The sequence below is a fragment of the Rhea americana genome, unplaced genomic scaffold (assembly GCF_003343005.1).
Source record: "Rhea americana isolate MKP2758 unplaced genomic scaffold, rheAme1 scaffold_275, whole genome shotgun sequence".
Lineage (NCBI taxonomy): Eukaryota > Metazoa > Chordata > Aves > Rheiformes > Rheidae > Rhea > Rhea americana.
In genome coordinates, this window is record NW_028186396.1 from 93254 (window position 1) to 111206 (window position 17953).

At 38.1% G+C, this 17953-nt stretch overlaps 2 protein-coding genes across 2 annotated transcripts in view; one reads left to right on the forward strand and one right to left on the reverse strand.

The window, feature by feature from the left end:
• The window catches only part of RMND1 (required for meiotic nuclear division 1 homolog), a 25259-nt gene extending 25040 nt beyond the window's left edge, over positions 1-219 (reverse strand). Inside the window, exon 1 of the mRNA XM_085308424.1 lies at positions 108-219. The gene's annotated coding sequence lies outside the window, so the exon portion shown is untranslated. The remainder of the gene's footprint in view (positions 1-107) is intronic.
• DCPH1 (damage control phosphatase 1) lies at positions 152-8775 on the forward strand. Its single transcript, XM_085308425.1, has 5 exons — positions 152-228; positions 1323-1428; positions 1895-2136; positions 3581-3746; positions 4775-8775. Exons 1-5 carry the CDS (start codon positions 176-178, stop codon positions 5540-5542), a joined length of 1335 nt encoding a protein of 444 aa, XP_085164551.1. The 5' UTR covers positions 152-175; the 3' UTR covers positions 5543-8775.
• The last annotated feature ends 9178 nt before the right edge of the window (positions 8776-17953 follow it).

Sequence of the window (17953 nt, forward strand, 5' to 3'; positions counted from 1 at the left end):
GCACGTAGCCCGCGTCTCGCCGCGCCCCCGCCCCATCCCATCCCCGCCCCCACCTCAGGTCGCCCGCCCGCCCGCCGGCGCGCGCGCGGCGAGGACCGTTGACCTACCCGTAACGTCCGGCCGCCTCGCCCTACTTCCGGGGGGCGGGGCCAGAAGCTCGGAGGGGCGGGGCAAGATGGCGGCTGCGGCAACGGCGCTACCGGTCTCCCTCTCGGGCAGGTTTAAAGGGTCCGTCGGTGCCTGGCGCGCGCTCGTAGCCGGCGGAGCAGTGAGGGGCAGGAAGAGCCCGCGGGACCGGCTGGTGCTGCCACCCGCCACCACCACCCCCGGCTGGACAGTGGCCGCCTTCGCTTGCCGGGTCCCGCGGCCTGGCGGCGGGCGGGGCGGGGCCGCAGGCGGCTCTCGGCCTACCGCAGGGCGAGGGCGGGCGCGGCGGGGASGGGAGGGRAGGGAAGGGAATCCCTCGGCCTGGGGTTGTCGCGCCGGGAGGCGGCGCTGTGGGTCCGAYGCTGCGGCTGGTCCCCGGGGGAGCGGCGGGGCGCTGCGCTGGCCGCTCCGCGCTAGCCGCCGCCGGACGTGCCGAGCTCCGCGGGCGTTTTCTCTCCTCGCCCTGTTGTCGCCGTGGTCCCTGACTACTGGTGGCTGCAGTAGGTCTTGGAAGATTATAAACTATGTTTCTCCTAGGTTTCCTTAGGTCTGCTACCCAGTGCTGGGTAACTGTTGAGTTCTAACTGTTTGAAATCGGGCTTCGACGCTAGGGATGGAAATCTTTAAGTACATTCGTTCTCTGTCCAGTTTCAGTACGGTTCTGTACGGTTATTCATGCCTTGCTAATTGACCCTCTCAAAAAGGGAGAAAGGGCAAAGCTAAATCAAGTGTGTATTGGAGAGTAAGTGGCACAAATTTTGTGGTGTTAGAGCTGGTGATACATCTAAACTTTATRTATAAAGTTTACAGTGTACATATAGATATAAAGCTATATCTAAGCTTTAATCTATTCTCTGTGATTTTAAATTTAAATCTCTTTGGCTTTCCTTCTTTGTAACTGAGCAATTAGAGATAGCATTTTTGTGTGGAATTCATTTAAATTTTCGTGCTTTTGCTTGGGCCAATCAGTTAGTGTTTCACTCTCTGAAAAGACAGATTTCCCTTTGTTTCCTCCAGAGGTAGATTGGAGAACTTGACCAATTCAAGATTTATTTTTGGTGTCTATTCCTTTAAAGACAATTGAACTTGTTTTTCAGAGCTTTCATTTATCCAAAAAAAAGAGCACTTTATTGCTTTCGCTCTCAGTAGTAAAATGTTGATTCTTTRATTTTTAGATCTTTTGCGTACGTTACAATTAAAGACAGACTGCCTCAGATCCTCACAAAAGTTATTGATACTTTGCATCGACATAAAAATGAATTCTTTGAAGAACATGGTGAGGTAAGAATACAGTTTCTCTTTGTTATATACTGAGAGTTTCCTTGAGATCCCTCTCTTTTGTTGTTACTAGTTTCTTCCTATTGTCAGTACTTATCTTTCTTAATCTCTTTGTTCCTTTTTTCATCATCTCTTGTAGCTATCTTTCATTTCTGAACTCTCCTTTCTGTGTAATGTTTTTCTGATCTTTCTCTTCTCCAGCTGTCTCAGTTTCTCCTTTGTCTCTGTGTGCTGTCTAATATACTTTAGCATCTTTTGAAGATGAGTATTTCAAGTTGCTCTTGAAAAAAGAGCAAAAAGTCCAATCTAAAAAGTCCAGTATTTGATTAATTTTAAGATGTGTTAGATGTAAAATGAGGTTTTGATGCTGGCTATTAAAAGTTTATTACTTACTCTTCTGAAAATTTGATCTATGGTGCCATASGAATGAATATTCAGAATAGGAACTTTTGTTTTCCACTTATTTCAGAAGGGTGTTGAAGCAGAGAAGCGAGCTATATCTTTCCTCTCTAAATTACGAAATGAACTGCAAACAGACAAACCAGTGACCCCTTTAGAAGATGAGCTGGCAGATGCTGCACTGTGGAACCAATACCTGGACTTTCAACGAAATCTGTCAAATGGGAATGGAGAACCAAGCTGGTTTCAGTCCCCTTGGTTATATGTGGAATGTTATATGTATCGAAGAATTCATTCAGCATTAGCACAAAAGTAAGTCTTTGCAGGCTCAATATCTTCCTTCTGTCCAGGAAGACAGCTGAAGAATAAGATAGAAGGAACTTAAATATTTAYGATACTTCTTTTCCCTTGCGTTCTACTTTAAATTCAAAACTAGTACTTTTCCTGTCTTCCATGCAGCATTCCATGCAGCAGATTTAAAATCTGTTTGGGTTTTTTTCTGTTCCAGGTTCCGTGACGTGCTCTATACCAGTACTCTATTTTTTTTTTCTCTAGATACCTTGTAAACCAACATATATTGAGATCTGAAGGTTATTTAGTATTTTTTTAAAAGGCTTAGGAGTCTAGAATTATCTCTTAATAAAGACATCAGCATAAAATGCAAAATGAGAGAGCCACTGATCTGTTGGACTTGTCTTGCTGCTAAAAAGCTGAAGAGTTTGAGAGCCTTTTCTGATCGCAGCAGACTGACTTAAACATCCTCTGTTGTTCATTCTACACAATCTTCTTAGTTACAGCTGTATTTTCAGGCCATATATTGCATCAAACTTTGGGAGCTGATCTTGGTTAAAAATAAATTGACAGGAAAATTTTGTTCTGGAGCTGTGGAGAGGTGCCAGTACCATGTAATGGGGTAGGAATGAGCAGTAAAGGCCCCACTACTGCCAAAAAAACAATTAAAGCTTCATGCATAGTGCAGTCCCCTTAGTATTACAGGGATGGAGGCGCAGTAATGAGATTTTGGTTCAGCTTGTATATTAYGTAATTTCAAATCTTTTAGCAAAAACTTAAAATATGAGATGTATTTTCTGGGTTTCGCTTTAGAAATTGAACTGATGCTTTTTATTAGTAAGCTCTTAAGTTTCTCTGTCATTTAACTGCTTTTAAGCATATGCTTAGGTGGAGGTTCACTGAATCTTTTGCCAAAAGGTGTAACTGCAAATATGTCTTTTGTTATGTATAAAACATAATCTGTCCATTTTGAGAACTAAATTATTTTATCTTCTCTGTCATGTTATTTTTCCAAAGTCTGTTTAACTACCATAAGAGGCTTTGGTATGGAAATACACTTCTATAATGATCAATGCACTTAAAATTGGGGCAGCTATTCACTACATTTGTTCACTTGTATGTTATAATTTTAATCCTTTTTTAAATGAATAATGGAGTTCAAAAATTGCTAGTATATGTGCAGTTCCCAAAATTGTACTGATTGAAATAGTTGGTCATTTTCAGAATATATTGCTAATAAGATAAAGATGTCCAGTTTATTGTTTGTATCGGTAAGGTATGATGTCAAACTGTTACTGGAGTTGTGTAAGAATCCACTATGACAAGTCAGAACTGGAAAGGCTAGCATCCCTGATACTGCCTAATAAAAGCTGAGCTCTAAGCTTAAATTTTCATGGATATTTCCTGTGCTGTCAATAAAAATGTGGGAAGTATATTAATATACTTGTTCCTCTTTTATTTTTAGCCCACCTATTGACAACTTTGATGTATTTAAGGAAGGAAAAGCTCAAAGTTTCTTTGAATCTCAACAGGCAGTTATTGCCTTATGCACTTACTTTCAGGAACTTCTTAAGAACATCAAGGATCTTGATGAGAAGCAACTTCAGGGGGAACTTTTTAAGCTACTGCAGGTAAACCAGTAATGTTTAACASAAGAACTTAATCCTTTTTTGACAAACAAACCTTGAGGTTATAGAAATTTTAAATTTTGCATGGAAATAAAATCTAGTTCTTCTGCTCATAAAAATGCTACAAACTCCTGACAGCTGTACTGTGTTGTTATTCTGGTAATATTTAAGCTTTGGTTGCTCATACTAAGTTTGATATTTTCGTTATGCTGCTAGTTTTGTTGTGTGTTTCAAAATTCATGTTACTCTCTTGAAAATAGTATCTCCAAAGCTTTTAAATCAAGTTCAAGATGGCCTTTGCTTAACCGTAACATTTTGAAATAATTCATTTTACTGATACAAATTTTTGAGTTCTTTTCTGGAAAAATGTTGGCAGTCAATTTGTGTTGGAAGAGGTTTGAAGCATTTTTATAACTTCATTACTCTTGAAATAATGCCTTTGGATAGAACATGAAATATCATAGGATTACAAATGAATCCATTAGCTGGCAACAATGCACACCTAACTATTTGATAGGTCTTTATAAAGATTTATAAAGACTTCATTGGTATATGTTTAAATTCATGAAAAATAAAAATAGTTTATACTTAAAATATCAGTTCTTACTCAGCTTCACATCTTGTGTAATTTATTCTGCTTTTATTATTCCCTTTTATGTATTCCCACTGAGACTTTTTGGAATTAGTCTGCAGTGTGTGTGTGTGTGTGTGTGTGTATGTATACACACACACACTTTTTTTTTATATTGTGATTGGGCATTTGTGTTAATCTGAATCTTCCACCTTTGTCACTCCTGATGCACATTTCTGATGTCTACATAAATACAGAGCAGTTTGGTTTCTTCCAAGAGATCTTTCCTGTATTAAGATTTCTGTCCAAGAAGCTGAGTTTTATTTTAGCTTTCAGGAAAATGTGGAGTCAGAGCCTTCATGTCCCTAAAATAAAAACAAAAGCTCTTCAGTGTGTGTAAAGTTTAGAATGTAAATACAATGAGGCTTAAATCTTTTGTTTGTTTTTTCCTTCTTTCTAGGTGGCACTGTGGGGAAATAAGTGTGACCTTTCTTTTTCAGCTGGTGAAGACAGCTCTCAGAAATCTAGTCCTTTACAGTCCCTGGAAGACCTGATGCCTTGCATCTTAGTGAATGATATGGAAAAACTTTGGTCGCTACTTATAAATGCCAAAAAAAGAACTACAGATAAATCTATTGTTAGAGTTGACATAATCCTGGATAATGCTGGATTTGAACTTGTAACTGATCTTGTATTGGCTGACTTTCTGTTATCATCAAAGCTAGCTGATGAAATCCATTTCCATGGAAAAAGTATTCCATGGTATGTGTCAGATACCACAAAGCATGATTTTAACTGGACTAYTAAACAACTGCAGTCAGCTAATCATATGTGGATGTCTAGATGTGGGATAAATTGGGAGGGCAATTTAAAAAAGGGAGTTTGGGTTTACCATGATCACATGTTTTGGACTTTRCCACATGAGTTTTCTAGTATGGCTAAAGTTGCTCCTGATTTGTATGCTGATTTACAGAAGTCAAACTTGCTGCTTTTTAAAGGTGATCTAAACTATAGAAAATTAATAGGAGATAGAAAATGGGAATATACTGTTCCATTTTATCAAGCCTTGAACAAGTTTCATCCTGCACCTCTCTGTAGTTTGAGAACACTGAAATCTGACACTCAGGTTGGTCTAAAACCAGGACAAAGCGAACAAATTCAGGCTTCTGAACCTGATTGGATGATAAATGGGAAATATGGTATAGTTCAATTTGCTGCTGCTGTATGACTCTGGTTAATACAATTTCTGATACTCTGATAGATTTAGTCTGATTGTTTCAACTATTTTCTCTGTTCCATGCTTGACTCAAAGGTTCATTTTTTTGCTTGCACTTTTTTCCCAGGTTGTTTGTTATTATGGTTCCATAAGACATTGACGTTGTGCAAAAGTTTACAAATTGTTTATATATAGATATATTAAAATGCAGTTTGATTTATTTTCTTAATGTCCAGTGTTAACAGAATATATTTAAGATGAACACTTAGTGGTCCATATTTTTTTTTCCTCGTCAGTGGGTAAGGGAGTTTATGCCTAATCAGTGAAGAATTTGTTTCAGAAACTTTTTCCTCAGCCACACCTTGGCATGTATTTATTTCAGCGTAATTTGTGTTTTACATGCCATGAATTGCATGAAAACTAGTACTTGGGGGAATGTAAAATTCTTTGCAGCCTGTTGTGGGACCCTGTTTTAAAGCTGTGTAAAATTGAGTTGACTCTTACCAAGACCTTATCACATAAAATCTGTGTCTATTACTTGCTCTTTTTCCTCAATGGAATGACTTCTCAAATGAGAATGACTTTCCTCAAATGACTTCTGATGTTTTTCAGTGACAATCTTGAGTATATTCAGAAGTGCATTAAGGGAAGAGCTTTTGGGTCRTACCTGGTGTATGTACTAATTTTGATTTTGAAAATTACATTTAAATTTGAATTTTAGAATACAGGGGAATGATGCTAGCTGGTTTTCCTGCAGGAGGGTAGTCATCCCATTGGGCATGAAGATCAGACCTGGAAGTAGGAGAGAGGACAGTCTTTAAGAGTGTAGAAGGTATTGCTAAGACCCTTTACAAAAAGAATCAATTATTTTGGTAGGCAGAATTTTAAATTTATTAAAGACTTGTATTAAGGRGTGCTGTCCAGCAGTGTTTGTGGTTTGAGGCTTGCCTGCATCCTTGCATTGTGAGGATTTTCTTTACTTGTAAAATCTAACTTAAGGAAAATTAGGCTTGGCATCTTCTTGGGGGAAATACAGGCCCAGCTGCACTGGGAAGTACACACTAGAGAAGCACCTGCCATAGCAGGAAAGCAGCTCTGTGGAGAAGGACCCGAGAGTCCTGCTGGACAGCAAGTTAACCGTGAGCCAGCAATGTGCCCTTGTGGCCAAGAAGGCCARTGGTATCCTGGGGTGCATTAGGAAGAGTGTGGTGAGCATGTCAAAGGTGGTGATTCTGCTGCTCTACTCAGCCCTAGTGAGGCCACAGCTGAAGTACTGTGTCAATTTCTGGTCTCCCCAGTACCAGAGAGACCTGGAACTACTGGAAACAGTCTAGTGTAGGGCCAAAAATGTCTACAAATACCTTAAGGGAGGGTGTCAAGAGGATGGAGCCAGACTTTTTTCAGTAGTCCAGAGTGATAGAACAAGAGGCAATAGGYACAAACTGTAACATGGGAAATTCCACCTGAATATGTGGAAAAACTTCTTTACTGTGAGAGTGACAGAGCACTGGAACAAGTTGTCCAGTGAGGCTGTGGAGTTCCCTCCTCCRGAGGTRTTCAAAACATGCCTGGATGTGATCTTGTGCAATGTGTTCTAGATGACCCTGCTTGAGCAGGAGGTTTGGACTAAATGATCTCCAGAGGTCCCTTCCAACCTCAATGATCCTGTGATACTGGTTGCTATTGGAGTTGCTAAGTTCATGTTTCCTCCTGTCTACCCTGGTCTCAAATTACCTCACTCAGTTTCAGGGAAAACCTAAAAATATTTTAGTGGTTCTCAGATGAAGTGGAGGCAGAAGTGAATTATCCATTTTTAAGGAAAAGTTAAAAATAGATTCTGACATATCGAGGTATTTCCATAGTTTGAAGTAGTGCCTTTGGTAGGGGGACTATTCTGWTGCCAGTGATAACTGCAGGTTTGTTAGAGGATGGTGGCTAATTTCCCTATAGAAACTGTGATCAGAGTGTGCTGAGGTCTAGAGTTGCTAGAACAAGCAGAAMTTCCCCTGTGGTTGTGCCTAGTAGCCAAGGCTGTTGTGTTACAGAGAAGAGGAGCAGACAGTAGAGAGTCTTCCATTCCACAGATGCACAATGAAGAGTACAGTACAGTGGTCTTATTTGAGTACGTACTGCAAATGAAGAAGCAGGTGCTATGACAAGGGAGCTAGAATAATTGATGGAAGTAGGATTAAAAAAGACTTTTGCACTTACAGTTAACCTAARGGAAGGGTAAATTTTGGCAGGACTAAAGAGAGGGAAGATAGGGCAGTGTTCTGTAATTAGACGACGCTATTCTGGGCTTGGGAGGGTGGAAGGGGTACAGTTCCCTTTCAATCAGAATGAGAAGGGAGACATTTTGCCACTACTTTCATTGGAGAGAATCTGCTGCTTCTGTGAGTTACTGTATTCATACAGTAAAGGTCTATACAATGGATAAGCATGTTCCAACTRTTGATGACTTTGTGGTCTTCCTGCATCTGAAAGTATATTAATATTTTTAAGTTACAAAGTCAAGTATTCAAAAACCTACATGCTAGGAATTTCAGGAGGCAATATGATACAGTAAATAAGTTTCTAATTTTGTGAGACATAGCTTTAGTGTTTTCATTTCTCCTGTGTGTCTGGATTAGTACCTCTAAAGGATAAATACTTGTTCATCTTTAGGTACTTGATGGAACTGTGTAAGCTAGAACTCCAGTCRAGAGAGCTGAGGGTCAGGCTGCCAGTCTCTGGAGAGAGCTTGGGGAAGCACGAGCTTGGTGCTTTGGTCAAAKATATAAACAGCGTGTTGAATCTGGGTACTGGAGCCTTAGTATCTCACCTGTGTATTTTGTAAACTTTTATCAAATGTACTTTGAAGCAACAACTTTAGGTCAAGAACAGAAGATGGRAGTTGTGGAGTATGTGCAATGAAAAATTGTTGCCTTGTTCAAGGAAACAAAATAAGGAATGAATCAGACTTGTTTGTCAACAGTAAGCTTCTGCCTTTGTTTGCTGGAGAAGTCTGAAAATGTGTAAATAACAAGGCAAGATGAGAAAGGATTGTCTCACTGATGAGACCATCCCTGAATAGAGTTGCCTCTTGCACAGTCCTTACAGATGGTGAGGAACTCAGTTTTATTTTTCACCAGTTTTTGATCTGTCTCTGTATGTGCCCAGGTTACCTCCAGGGTCTGAYGTCCTAATGCAGATCAGTGAAAACTTATGTTCTGAAATTATGTTAAATAAAAACCACCAAAGTTCTATATTACTTAACAAATACATCAGTATGTGCTCACTATTGATTAAATTTTCTAACTGGAGATTGTTGCATTAATGTTTGTGAGGAAGTATGATAGTGCCTCCATGGATACTGTAAGTAATTCTTTAGGTTAGGCTTTGAATGGTAATGTAATACTGTCTTGATGAAACGTCATGCTGAAAAAAGAAGAATTAGTTTTATTCTCCAGTTTATTAAGACAGCACTTGTCTCTTCATTAGGAACAGATGTTTTTATGGTAATAGATGATGTGACTATGTAATTACATTAGGAATGCACAGCTTTAACTTCCAAATATTTTATTGCTTGATTGTTGTAGCTATAACTGGCAAGTGTCATCTATAGACAGAATTGAATATAGAGCATGCTTTTCTGTTTGGTTGACTGTATTTTTCTAAAATATGGATTGCTAGAAGAAAAAGAAATGGTGTTGAAATACCAGAGTTACATTATCCCATGCCACAAAGAAATAGTGAAGGCTATATTATTCTGAAGAGGCAGTGTGCTTTGCTCTTTAGTCAGCTACAGTTTAATTGAAAACAATGTATTTAGGAAGCACTTCCTTAGATATTCAGTTTTAATTACTCAGTAATGTAGCTTCATGAAATACCTGATGCATTTAGATGGAATTTATTGTTATAGTACAGCATAAAGCATGCAATATACATTATAATATAGCACAAACATTTTTCTTGGGCATTCAAGAAAATTACTTTTTGCACATCTGTTACAACTGATTGCCCAAAATGCTTGTTCAGTATAACTCAGGGGCTGCTGATTTCTGCACTGTAATGTTTGGTATTTTCTTGTCGTGCCATTTGAGTATTTATAGCAGAAATAAGGGCATTTTCAATAATCCTGTGGACCACCACAGACTAAAGTCTTTTGACTTCTATTTTTTTATTTTATTCTACCTTTTGAAAACTTTGTAAGTCAGTTTTGGAGCAATAGTGATGACTTCCATCTTTGAAGGAAAAATAATGTTACAGGCACCCTGAAAACTAGTATAGTATGTTTGTCTGAATACTTGAATGCTCACTAAGTAAGATGTATGCARTAATTCTGTATGTATTTGTGGCAATAAGATGGGGCTTCTTAAATTGATGTGGAAAATCAATTTGTATGATCGGACTTTTGCAAGATACTGAAATAAAGGATAAGATTTTGTGGAAAAATCAAACTTCATTCTATTATTTCAATGGCTGGAAAAGCCAACTTAAAAAAAAAGTYGTCTCAGTTCCTGGAATCTTTGCCTGTGGCATAGATTTAGTATAAAAGCCTATAAAGCCTGTATCAGCCAATAAGCTTTCATAAGAAACAGATTAAGAGGTGGATATCATAAAATTTTCCTTTTCCATAATACTACTCTGCCTTGAAAAAGATTCTACCTTACTGCATACCAGTATCTGTTCTTGTTTAAATTTAAAAAAATTTAAAGCATTGAGACTCTCTTAATATATCTGATTGTTTACTCAGGTTAATATAGCTGGCAAGTTTGAATGTTGACAGTTGTTCACACAGCATTTCTGAGCATGTGTTAATAGATCTGGAATTTGGAGTTATCAGTATCATTTTCCAAACCTGTGAGTGCTCCATATATTCTCAGCAAAAATAGAAATACTGTAGTGCTTTACTAAGCATAACTAAAATCTCTGCATCACTTTGCATATTTACATGTATTGCTGGTGACCTCTAGCCCCTACCCTACCTTGTTGACATTGAAATAATTCCTTTAAAGTTCGTAGTGTATATGTGTTAATGCTGACATACTTAAATTCTTGCTTCATGTGAAGCATATTTATCTCCTGTAGTCTATCAAACATGTTCACTCTACTACACAAAAATTACTACTATGAAATGTTTTATTTTTTWAAAAAATAAATTGTATATAAAATACTAATTCCCCCCAAAATGAATTCTGTACAGAACTACTGGAATTTGTATTCCATTTAATGTTTTATTTTCTTACCAAGCTTTTGTTTACTCAAGATTTCACAACAAAAGTTCAGGAAGATTTTCATTTCATGCAAGAAGATAAGCTCAAAATCATCAATGACTTAAAGRATTTTAAAATAAAAATCATGCAAATTGTGAAACTAGGTTGTTCAAAAATTTTATTTAATTTCTTTAYAATACGGCAGCAAACCTATGAGAGACATTTCCCTATGCCATGAACTGTTGGTGCTACTTTTGTCCTAAAAGTTTTCAAAGSTCTTAGGAATTTTTATTCTAACTAATATACAGACATAGTTCTATTACTCCTGGAAATAATAAGAGCACTTAAATTTATGTAGATAAAATAATSCAAATTCTGACTCAGTATTATGATTTTATGTTCTGCAGATAAATAAAAATGCCGTTTCACAATTTAAACTGTTTTTGAATTTTTGTATTTGACTTTTTCTCTTCCCTTGCTGCAGGGAAAGAAATACAAAATGTCATACTACAATCATATAAAACAATTAAATATGTGGTATTTGTACCTCTTTTATTGCCTGTGTTTGTGACCTATATCATCATCATCATCACTTAAATTTCCTGTGAAGAAACTTTCATACTTGTAGTAGATGGGTGTGTTTTCCTTTCTCAGGATTCCTCACGTTTCTTCCAAGTCTTCAATGAAGTGAAAAATCTGGAGCTGAGGTAAGATATATTGTTTTTTGTGTGCTTGTTTGTTTGTTTTTGTAATGATTACTAATTGATTACTATCATAACCTCTTTACTGAGCAGTCTATGTTCAGACTGATGTTTTCCAAGTGACTGTAAATGATACAGGGCCTGTTGATAAATTTAATTGCATCTTCCATTGTGCATTTTGCACTGAGTTTCATCTGCCACTATGGTATTTCTCTCAGGGATTCATTTTACAGAAGGACTTGGTTGTTACCCAATTTGGAGGCAATGCTTGATATCTAGGTAAATGGATTGTGGATTATAGTCGGAAGCCCCGAGTTAAACATTTGGACTTCCTACGCAGCGTGTGGAAACAAGCTGTATGGAAACYGTACCCAGTCAGCCATAATGCTGCCTAAAACTGGCGTAAGACATAGGGACATCTCCAGACGCTCACCCCTGSAGTTCAGGCACCTGCAGAAGAGGGTTTTCTGCCTGCTTATATTTTAGCATACAGAATGCTCTGCTGGAGGTGAGCATACAGAGTTTCTTTGAAACAGCTGAGCAAGGCTCATTTTTTAAAATGCTTGAATACTTAAAAATAATGCAGCAGACAAGGACCTACACACTGGTAAAGCTAAACTTTCTTTCAGTTGTACTGTGTGAGGTTTTTTGGGAGGGAGTTACAGGATCTGGTTTTTAGGCCCTTTCTGGCCTGGAATAGGTTTCAACTCTTACCTCTCGCTTCCCAAGAAAATGTCTTAGCTCTTGCGGATAAAGAAATATACTGGGTGCTGGTCATAGATAGCTTTTATATATGTAATTATTATTTTAGTCTAGAATCTGTGTTCTGTAAAATATAGAACAATTTTTGGAAAGAAGGAGAAAAAGGGAAAAATCTAGGTGTGCTCCCTCAAGCTGGCTGAAGGATCCTTTCATTTCCTCCTCCTTTTGTCCAGTGACTCTTATGTTCTTACCTGCATTACAGCTCTGTTTCAGCCAAGGGGCTTTAGGTAACTGAGCCTGAAGGTTAGGGAGTTGGGAGATAGATATAAGTTCAAAATCCTTCATTCTGAGAAAGTGCTACAACTTGCTGAGTGCTCTTGTAGCTACACTAAAAAAAAAAATAACCACCACTTCTCTAGTTGGCTGAGTTCTGGTATTCAAGTAGTCACAAATTACAGCTATAGTCAAAAACGTTTGGGGTACGTTGGATAGTTCTGACTACGTCAGTGTGTTGGGTTTGGCTGTTGAGAAGTTTGCTGAGAGCTCTGGTAGCTACATTAACAAGATAACCACCACTTCTCTCCATATGTATGCAGAAGCCTTACTTCAAGGCTGTAAAAACTAGCTGGCTTATTTCTGTCATAAGGTTTACTGACCCTACAGTATGTCTCCAAGTTTAGCTGAGCTGGGAAGGTACAGGTTCACATGGCTCTGACTTGTGATGAGGACAGAGTAAAACTCAATAGTTCACAAAGAAAAGCACTGTCTTTCTTTTTAGAAAGAGGAACAGCTATACTTAATCAGGTTAGTTAACTGTTTTTAAGTCTTGTCCACTACTAGATTTCTAATAGTTACTGGTATCAGAAACAACTTCCACCTCCCCCCCCCCCCCCAAAAAAAAAAAAAAAAAAAAAAAGTTAATCTTGTTAGTTAGTCATATTCTCTTTTCTTTCCCTGTATGAGAATCTACTTTTCCTGATAATATAACTGTATTCAGTTTCCCTTTCCACCCTGAAGTTTGTAAATGTGTTATGGAATTTACTCTAGAGAGGCAGTATCTCCCTCTTAATTTAAGTCATATTTTCAAGTCTATTGGTAGGTTTGTACATCAAACTCATTAAACYTGAGCCAGATTTCTGGGTCAGCTGTCAGAATAGGGACAAGAGTAAGCTCTGCCTTCATTTCTTCATTATTTTTAAAATAGGTATGTTGAAAATAAGGCATTCTTCAAGATATTTTCTTCTGCAGGATGTGATGATAATGATTCATGGAAAAAAATCAGCATGGTATGGGGATATACTGTGCTTCTGGAGTTGATACCTTTTTGGAAGGCAAGTAAATGAGGACCTTGGCAGGCTATGTCTGTGACTTCAGTGGCAAATATTTGTAAAACTGGCTGTTGCATGTATTCTAGCCAAAATCAAAGATAATGAGGTCCTGCAGACTAGATTTCTCTCAAGTTGCTTTTGAAGAAACACATTTCATATTCCTTTAGTGTTGCTAGCATACAATTCTGTTCCACCTCAACTACAGCTGTATTTAGATAATTACTGTCTGAAGTGGGTATATGCACTTAGCAAATTATTTGGAATTCTTGTGCATCAGATCAGAAATTACTTCATCTTCTCAGTATGGTATTGATATTGATGGCTTGAGGTTAATAAAGGCAAGATTTTTAGTATTAGTCAATCAAAAAAAAATCTAAATTTTCAAATCTAGTATTAAATATTATGATTCTCTGTTGTCTTAATGAACTGTCATGTGACTTAGTCTTTTAAAAGACTAAAAGCTGCAAACAGTAGAAGTAGTGAAACTTTTTTTTTTTTTTTTTTCCCTATCCTGGATTCTGTCCCGTGGGAATAGGCAGACCTAGTAGTTCTCCCCACTTCCTGATGGGGCATCAGGAAGGAGGAGAGAAAAAAGCTTCAGTATAGATTTTAGTAATGCACAAATTTATACTGCAGCCTTTCATACAGTTGGGGTATCTCAGTATCTGTCTAGTTGTCTATTTTAATGTGCATTAGTCTTCATGCATCATTCTTCTAGGACTCCTACAGGCCCCAGTAAGCTTTCCTCACTTCCCTCTTTTCACTAGGATCTCAAATATCTCTTCTCTCCATGGGTAGTAGCTCTTACTCTGTTACTCATTTACATTTTTTTAAGCTCTCACAAGTGTTTGAACTGGAGTGCTAGCAAAATGCAGATTTAAGGAATGTTATTTTAGCCTGTGGCATACTGAGTACTTTGAAAGGCAATGTAAGCTAATTTGTGTCTTATTAGACTTTCTCTGGTCCAAGTACCAAGAAATACGGAACCATAGGGGTCCTCAGAACAATAGCTCTCCATCCATCCATACCTCACAAAGTATTCCTGTTGTGTGCAAAAGAACTGAAAATGCAGAACTCTAAGAGCCAAAAGAAGACAGCAGATGTAATGAAGGACTGCAAGAATCTAAAGTAAGGGCAAGGTGTTTCTCATATTTCCTCAGATTTTTTTTTTTTTTTTTTTTTTTTAAGCTATAAGCTACATAAGAAAGTGTTACAAAGCTTACTTCTCCAAAGTATACTAGTGTGCTCTTTACTCTTGAAATCTGAATTCTGTTTTTAATTTATAAGTGATATAAAGGGGATGATCTCTGAAAAGCATATCCATGATTTCTTTAACTCTTTCATATGGACTTGAACCAATTTTGAACAGTTTTTATATTTCAAGAACTTAATTTTTGTAATGGCTTTTGTCAATCCCTGATAGAATCRATTTTTTTTTATGTGCAGACATTTTAGCACTTCATGCTAGAATCAAACAAATATCACAATATATATTTTATGGATAGAAGAAATGAGGCATAATATAAATGGTTATGCTAGATTGGGTGGAAGAAACATAAATTTTAGGGTATTACCCAATCCACCTCCTCATGAGACTTTTAACTTTGGAATTACTCAGATATATCCATGCTCCTTTACTTATAGAAAATTCAGGTAGGAGCAGATATTTCTGTAACCTGATTCTTAGGTCTTATTTCTGTGTTTACTATTAGTATTTGAATTTCATAACCCAGATCAGTTTTGATATCCTTCCTCAACATGGATGGAATGGAGAGTTCATATTAAATATATTTTAAAATTATTTTACCTTTAAAAATCAAATGAGAATAATTTTATTAGGTGCATAGATACAAGAGATTCTGCATCATTCTTTGCTCTGAAAAGCTGAGATCTAGTATTTACATATTTTGCATAACAGCATTATGGCAGGCTATGGTTTTGTACAAAGAATCTCATTCATAAAAATGAGTCCTTGCAATTATTTTAAATCAAATATTCTGAATAGCCTTCCTCCAATCTTTATTTCTTGACCCCTTCAAAGGAAGTGTGAATCATTTTGAGAACTCTAGGGTTATTTGCTAGGTGTTAAACTTTAAAATGCTTTAATGCTAATACTGAAGATCACTTTTAATCTAGATAATTTTATAGCTCTACTATAAGAGACAGCCGCAAGAACAGTTCTCTACCCATTAGCAGGGGAGTAGAAGCAAGTGGCTGAAGTGGAGCTCTTAAACCAGCTGTGGCACTGTAGGATTAGTGATGGGGAAGTGTAGTYAAATATGTACTTAAGGTAAGTTAGGACAGTTTCACAATCTTTTGAAGATAAATCTACACGCTGTTCCTGTAGCAGGATTGATTAGGTTGTAATCAGACCCTGCACTTACGACACTTCAGTCAAAATTGGAGGGAGACTTTAAAACTTGGACCAGATCTATGCTTGTCTTATGTAAGAGGGCCAGTACAAATATAACCTGGCAGAAGTGTTTAATAGGTTTGAACAGCAGAATGAGTTTATACTGGATCAATATTTTGCATCACRTAGCTATAGCAGTTTAGATCTGATGCAGAGAACTGCTGAAACCACAGCAGAGACTTGCACTCTGCAGGCTGCAGTTCGCTGAAGTCCATCAGACAGCAGCAGCCTGCTCCTGCCCTGGGTAGGTGTCCCTGCCTTGCCCTCGGGCAGGCTGCAGCATGCCTATCGCCTGCTGCAGAGCCTTTCAGTGCACGTGGTCGCGAAACTCTTTTTTTTAATTTTTTTATTTCTGCCCCCCCACACCCTTGGCCAAGTTGGTTGCCTGTCAGCGTGGCAGGCTTGCTGCTGGTCAGAGGGGAAGGCCCTGGCAGGAGAGGCAGTGAGATGTGCAACAAAGGCTGGCACAGGCGGTGGCAGCCAGCACTGCACTGGGCTGTGCTGCTGTGGAGCTGCCAGCTCAGTCTGAAGCAACTCTATTGAAATTATTTCTGTAAGTGACACTAGGAACAAAGATATAATATGCATGCAGGTGCCACATAATGAAGTATAGTTATTTAATGTATGCATTGCTCAAGAATTCCATCTTGCTATCCGTTAGTTTTGCATTCACTTTGGCTTTTACCAGCTTGGCCGGTACTCTATTCTTCTCTACCATTTCCTTTGTAATTCCAAATCTATCCTTTTCTCMTTCCCTGTTCCCCAGTGTGTCTTACCTTTCTTTCAAATCAACAGCACAATTAGCCAATTTGAAAATGTGAAAACTTTTGACTGGACTCTCTAGCTAGCATAAAATTTTAGGTACCTTACATAGTAGAACAATCACAGGCATGGAAGGAAAAATGTTCAGGAGCATCATCCTCATCAAAATATTAAGATTTGGTATTACTGTAGATTTTTATCACTTTGGGAAAAAATTTGTCTCAGGAACTAAATGCAATTCAAACTTGGAATTAGGAATTGTCTAAGTGTTGTGTTTTTTTTTTTTTTTTTTTTTTTTTGGGGGGGGGGAGGGTTGTTTTTTTATTAAATCTGAGCTGTAGCAAGGTGTCCTGGATGCCCAAGTTCTGCTTTTGGTTAGGAACCCTATTCTTCCTCTGATTTCTTTCCAGCTGGCTCTCTTTGTAACTTTAATACCACAAAACTAGGATCCCTGYTACCGAGGTGGCAACAGTTGCGTTCAGGGGATAGCTCCCTTCAGAGGGATAACTACAGCATATGACTCACACTTTCTCTACCTCTCTGCCTGTTCTGTTAGAACTAGATAGTTTTCATATAGAAATGTCCTAGTTTCATTCATCTACTAAAGCAACAGTAGGATCATCTGTGCAGACAGACTTTAAGAACAGTAGTTTTTATAAGAAATTTTTATACCTCTATTTCAATACTAGACTATTTTGTCTTAGTTAGCACTGCCTCAGCCCCACGTTGGTCTCTGCTGCTTTTCCCCAGGTCTGTTCGCAGCGTTGTTTCCTCCCACTTCATCAAGTTTTCTCCTTTCTGTTTTAACATAAGTTGTTCCTTATGGCAGATGCCACCAGAGGTATGGCTTTGTCCGGCTCTGTGCTTTGAGCAAAGTTGCTCTGTAAAATACGGTGGTTATCCACAGAGGCGTTCCTGTGCTTGGGCTGGGGGGGTCCCTATGCCCCTAATAATGAATGATCACTTACAGCTGTGTTACAGAAACAGCTCAATAGTAACCCCAGCCTTTCTGTTTCCTTCTCTGGAGAACTGTAAGTCAGTGTTCCTAGAGGCTGAAGAAAATGTGACGTACTTGGAATTAAGAGTGAATAAAGAAATCATGTAAGATTGCATTGCTCCAAAGGCATTTAGGCAGGCCTGATCAAGCAGCTCACAGAACCTTAACAGTAAAATGGTACATAGCACCAGTACACCTACCTGTCCAAAGGTTTATTTTTTAATGCTAGCTACAGTTCATCTCTTCACATTTTAACTGTGTTTATTGGAGGGGAGGGGAGGAGRAGGACTTCTCCTTTCAGTTGGAGATACTTTGTTGTAATCAA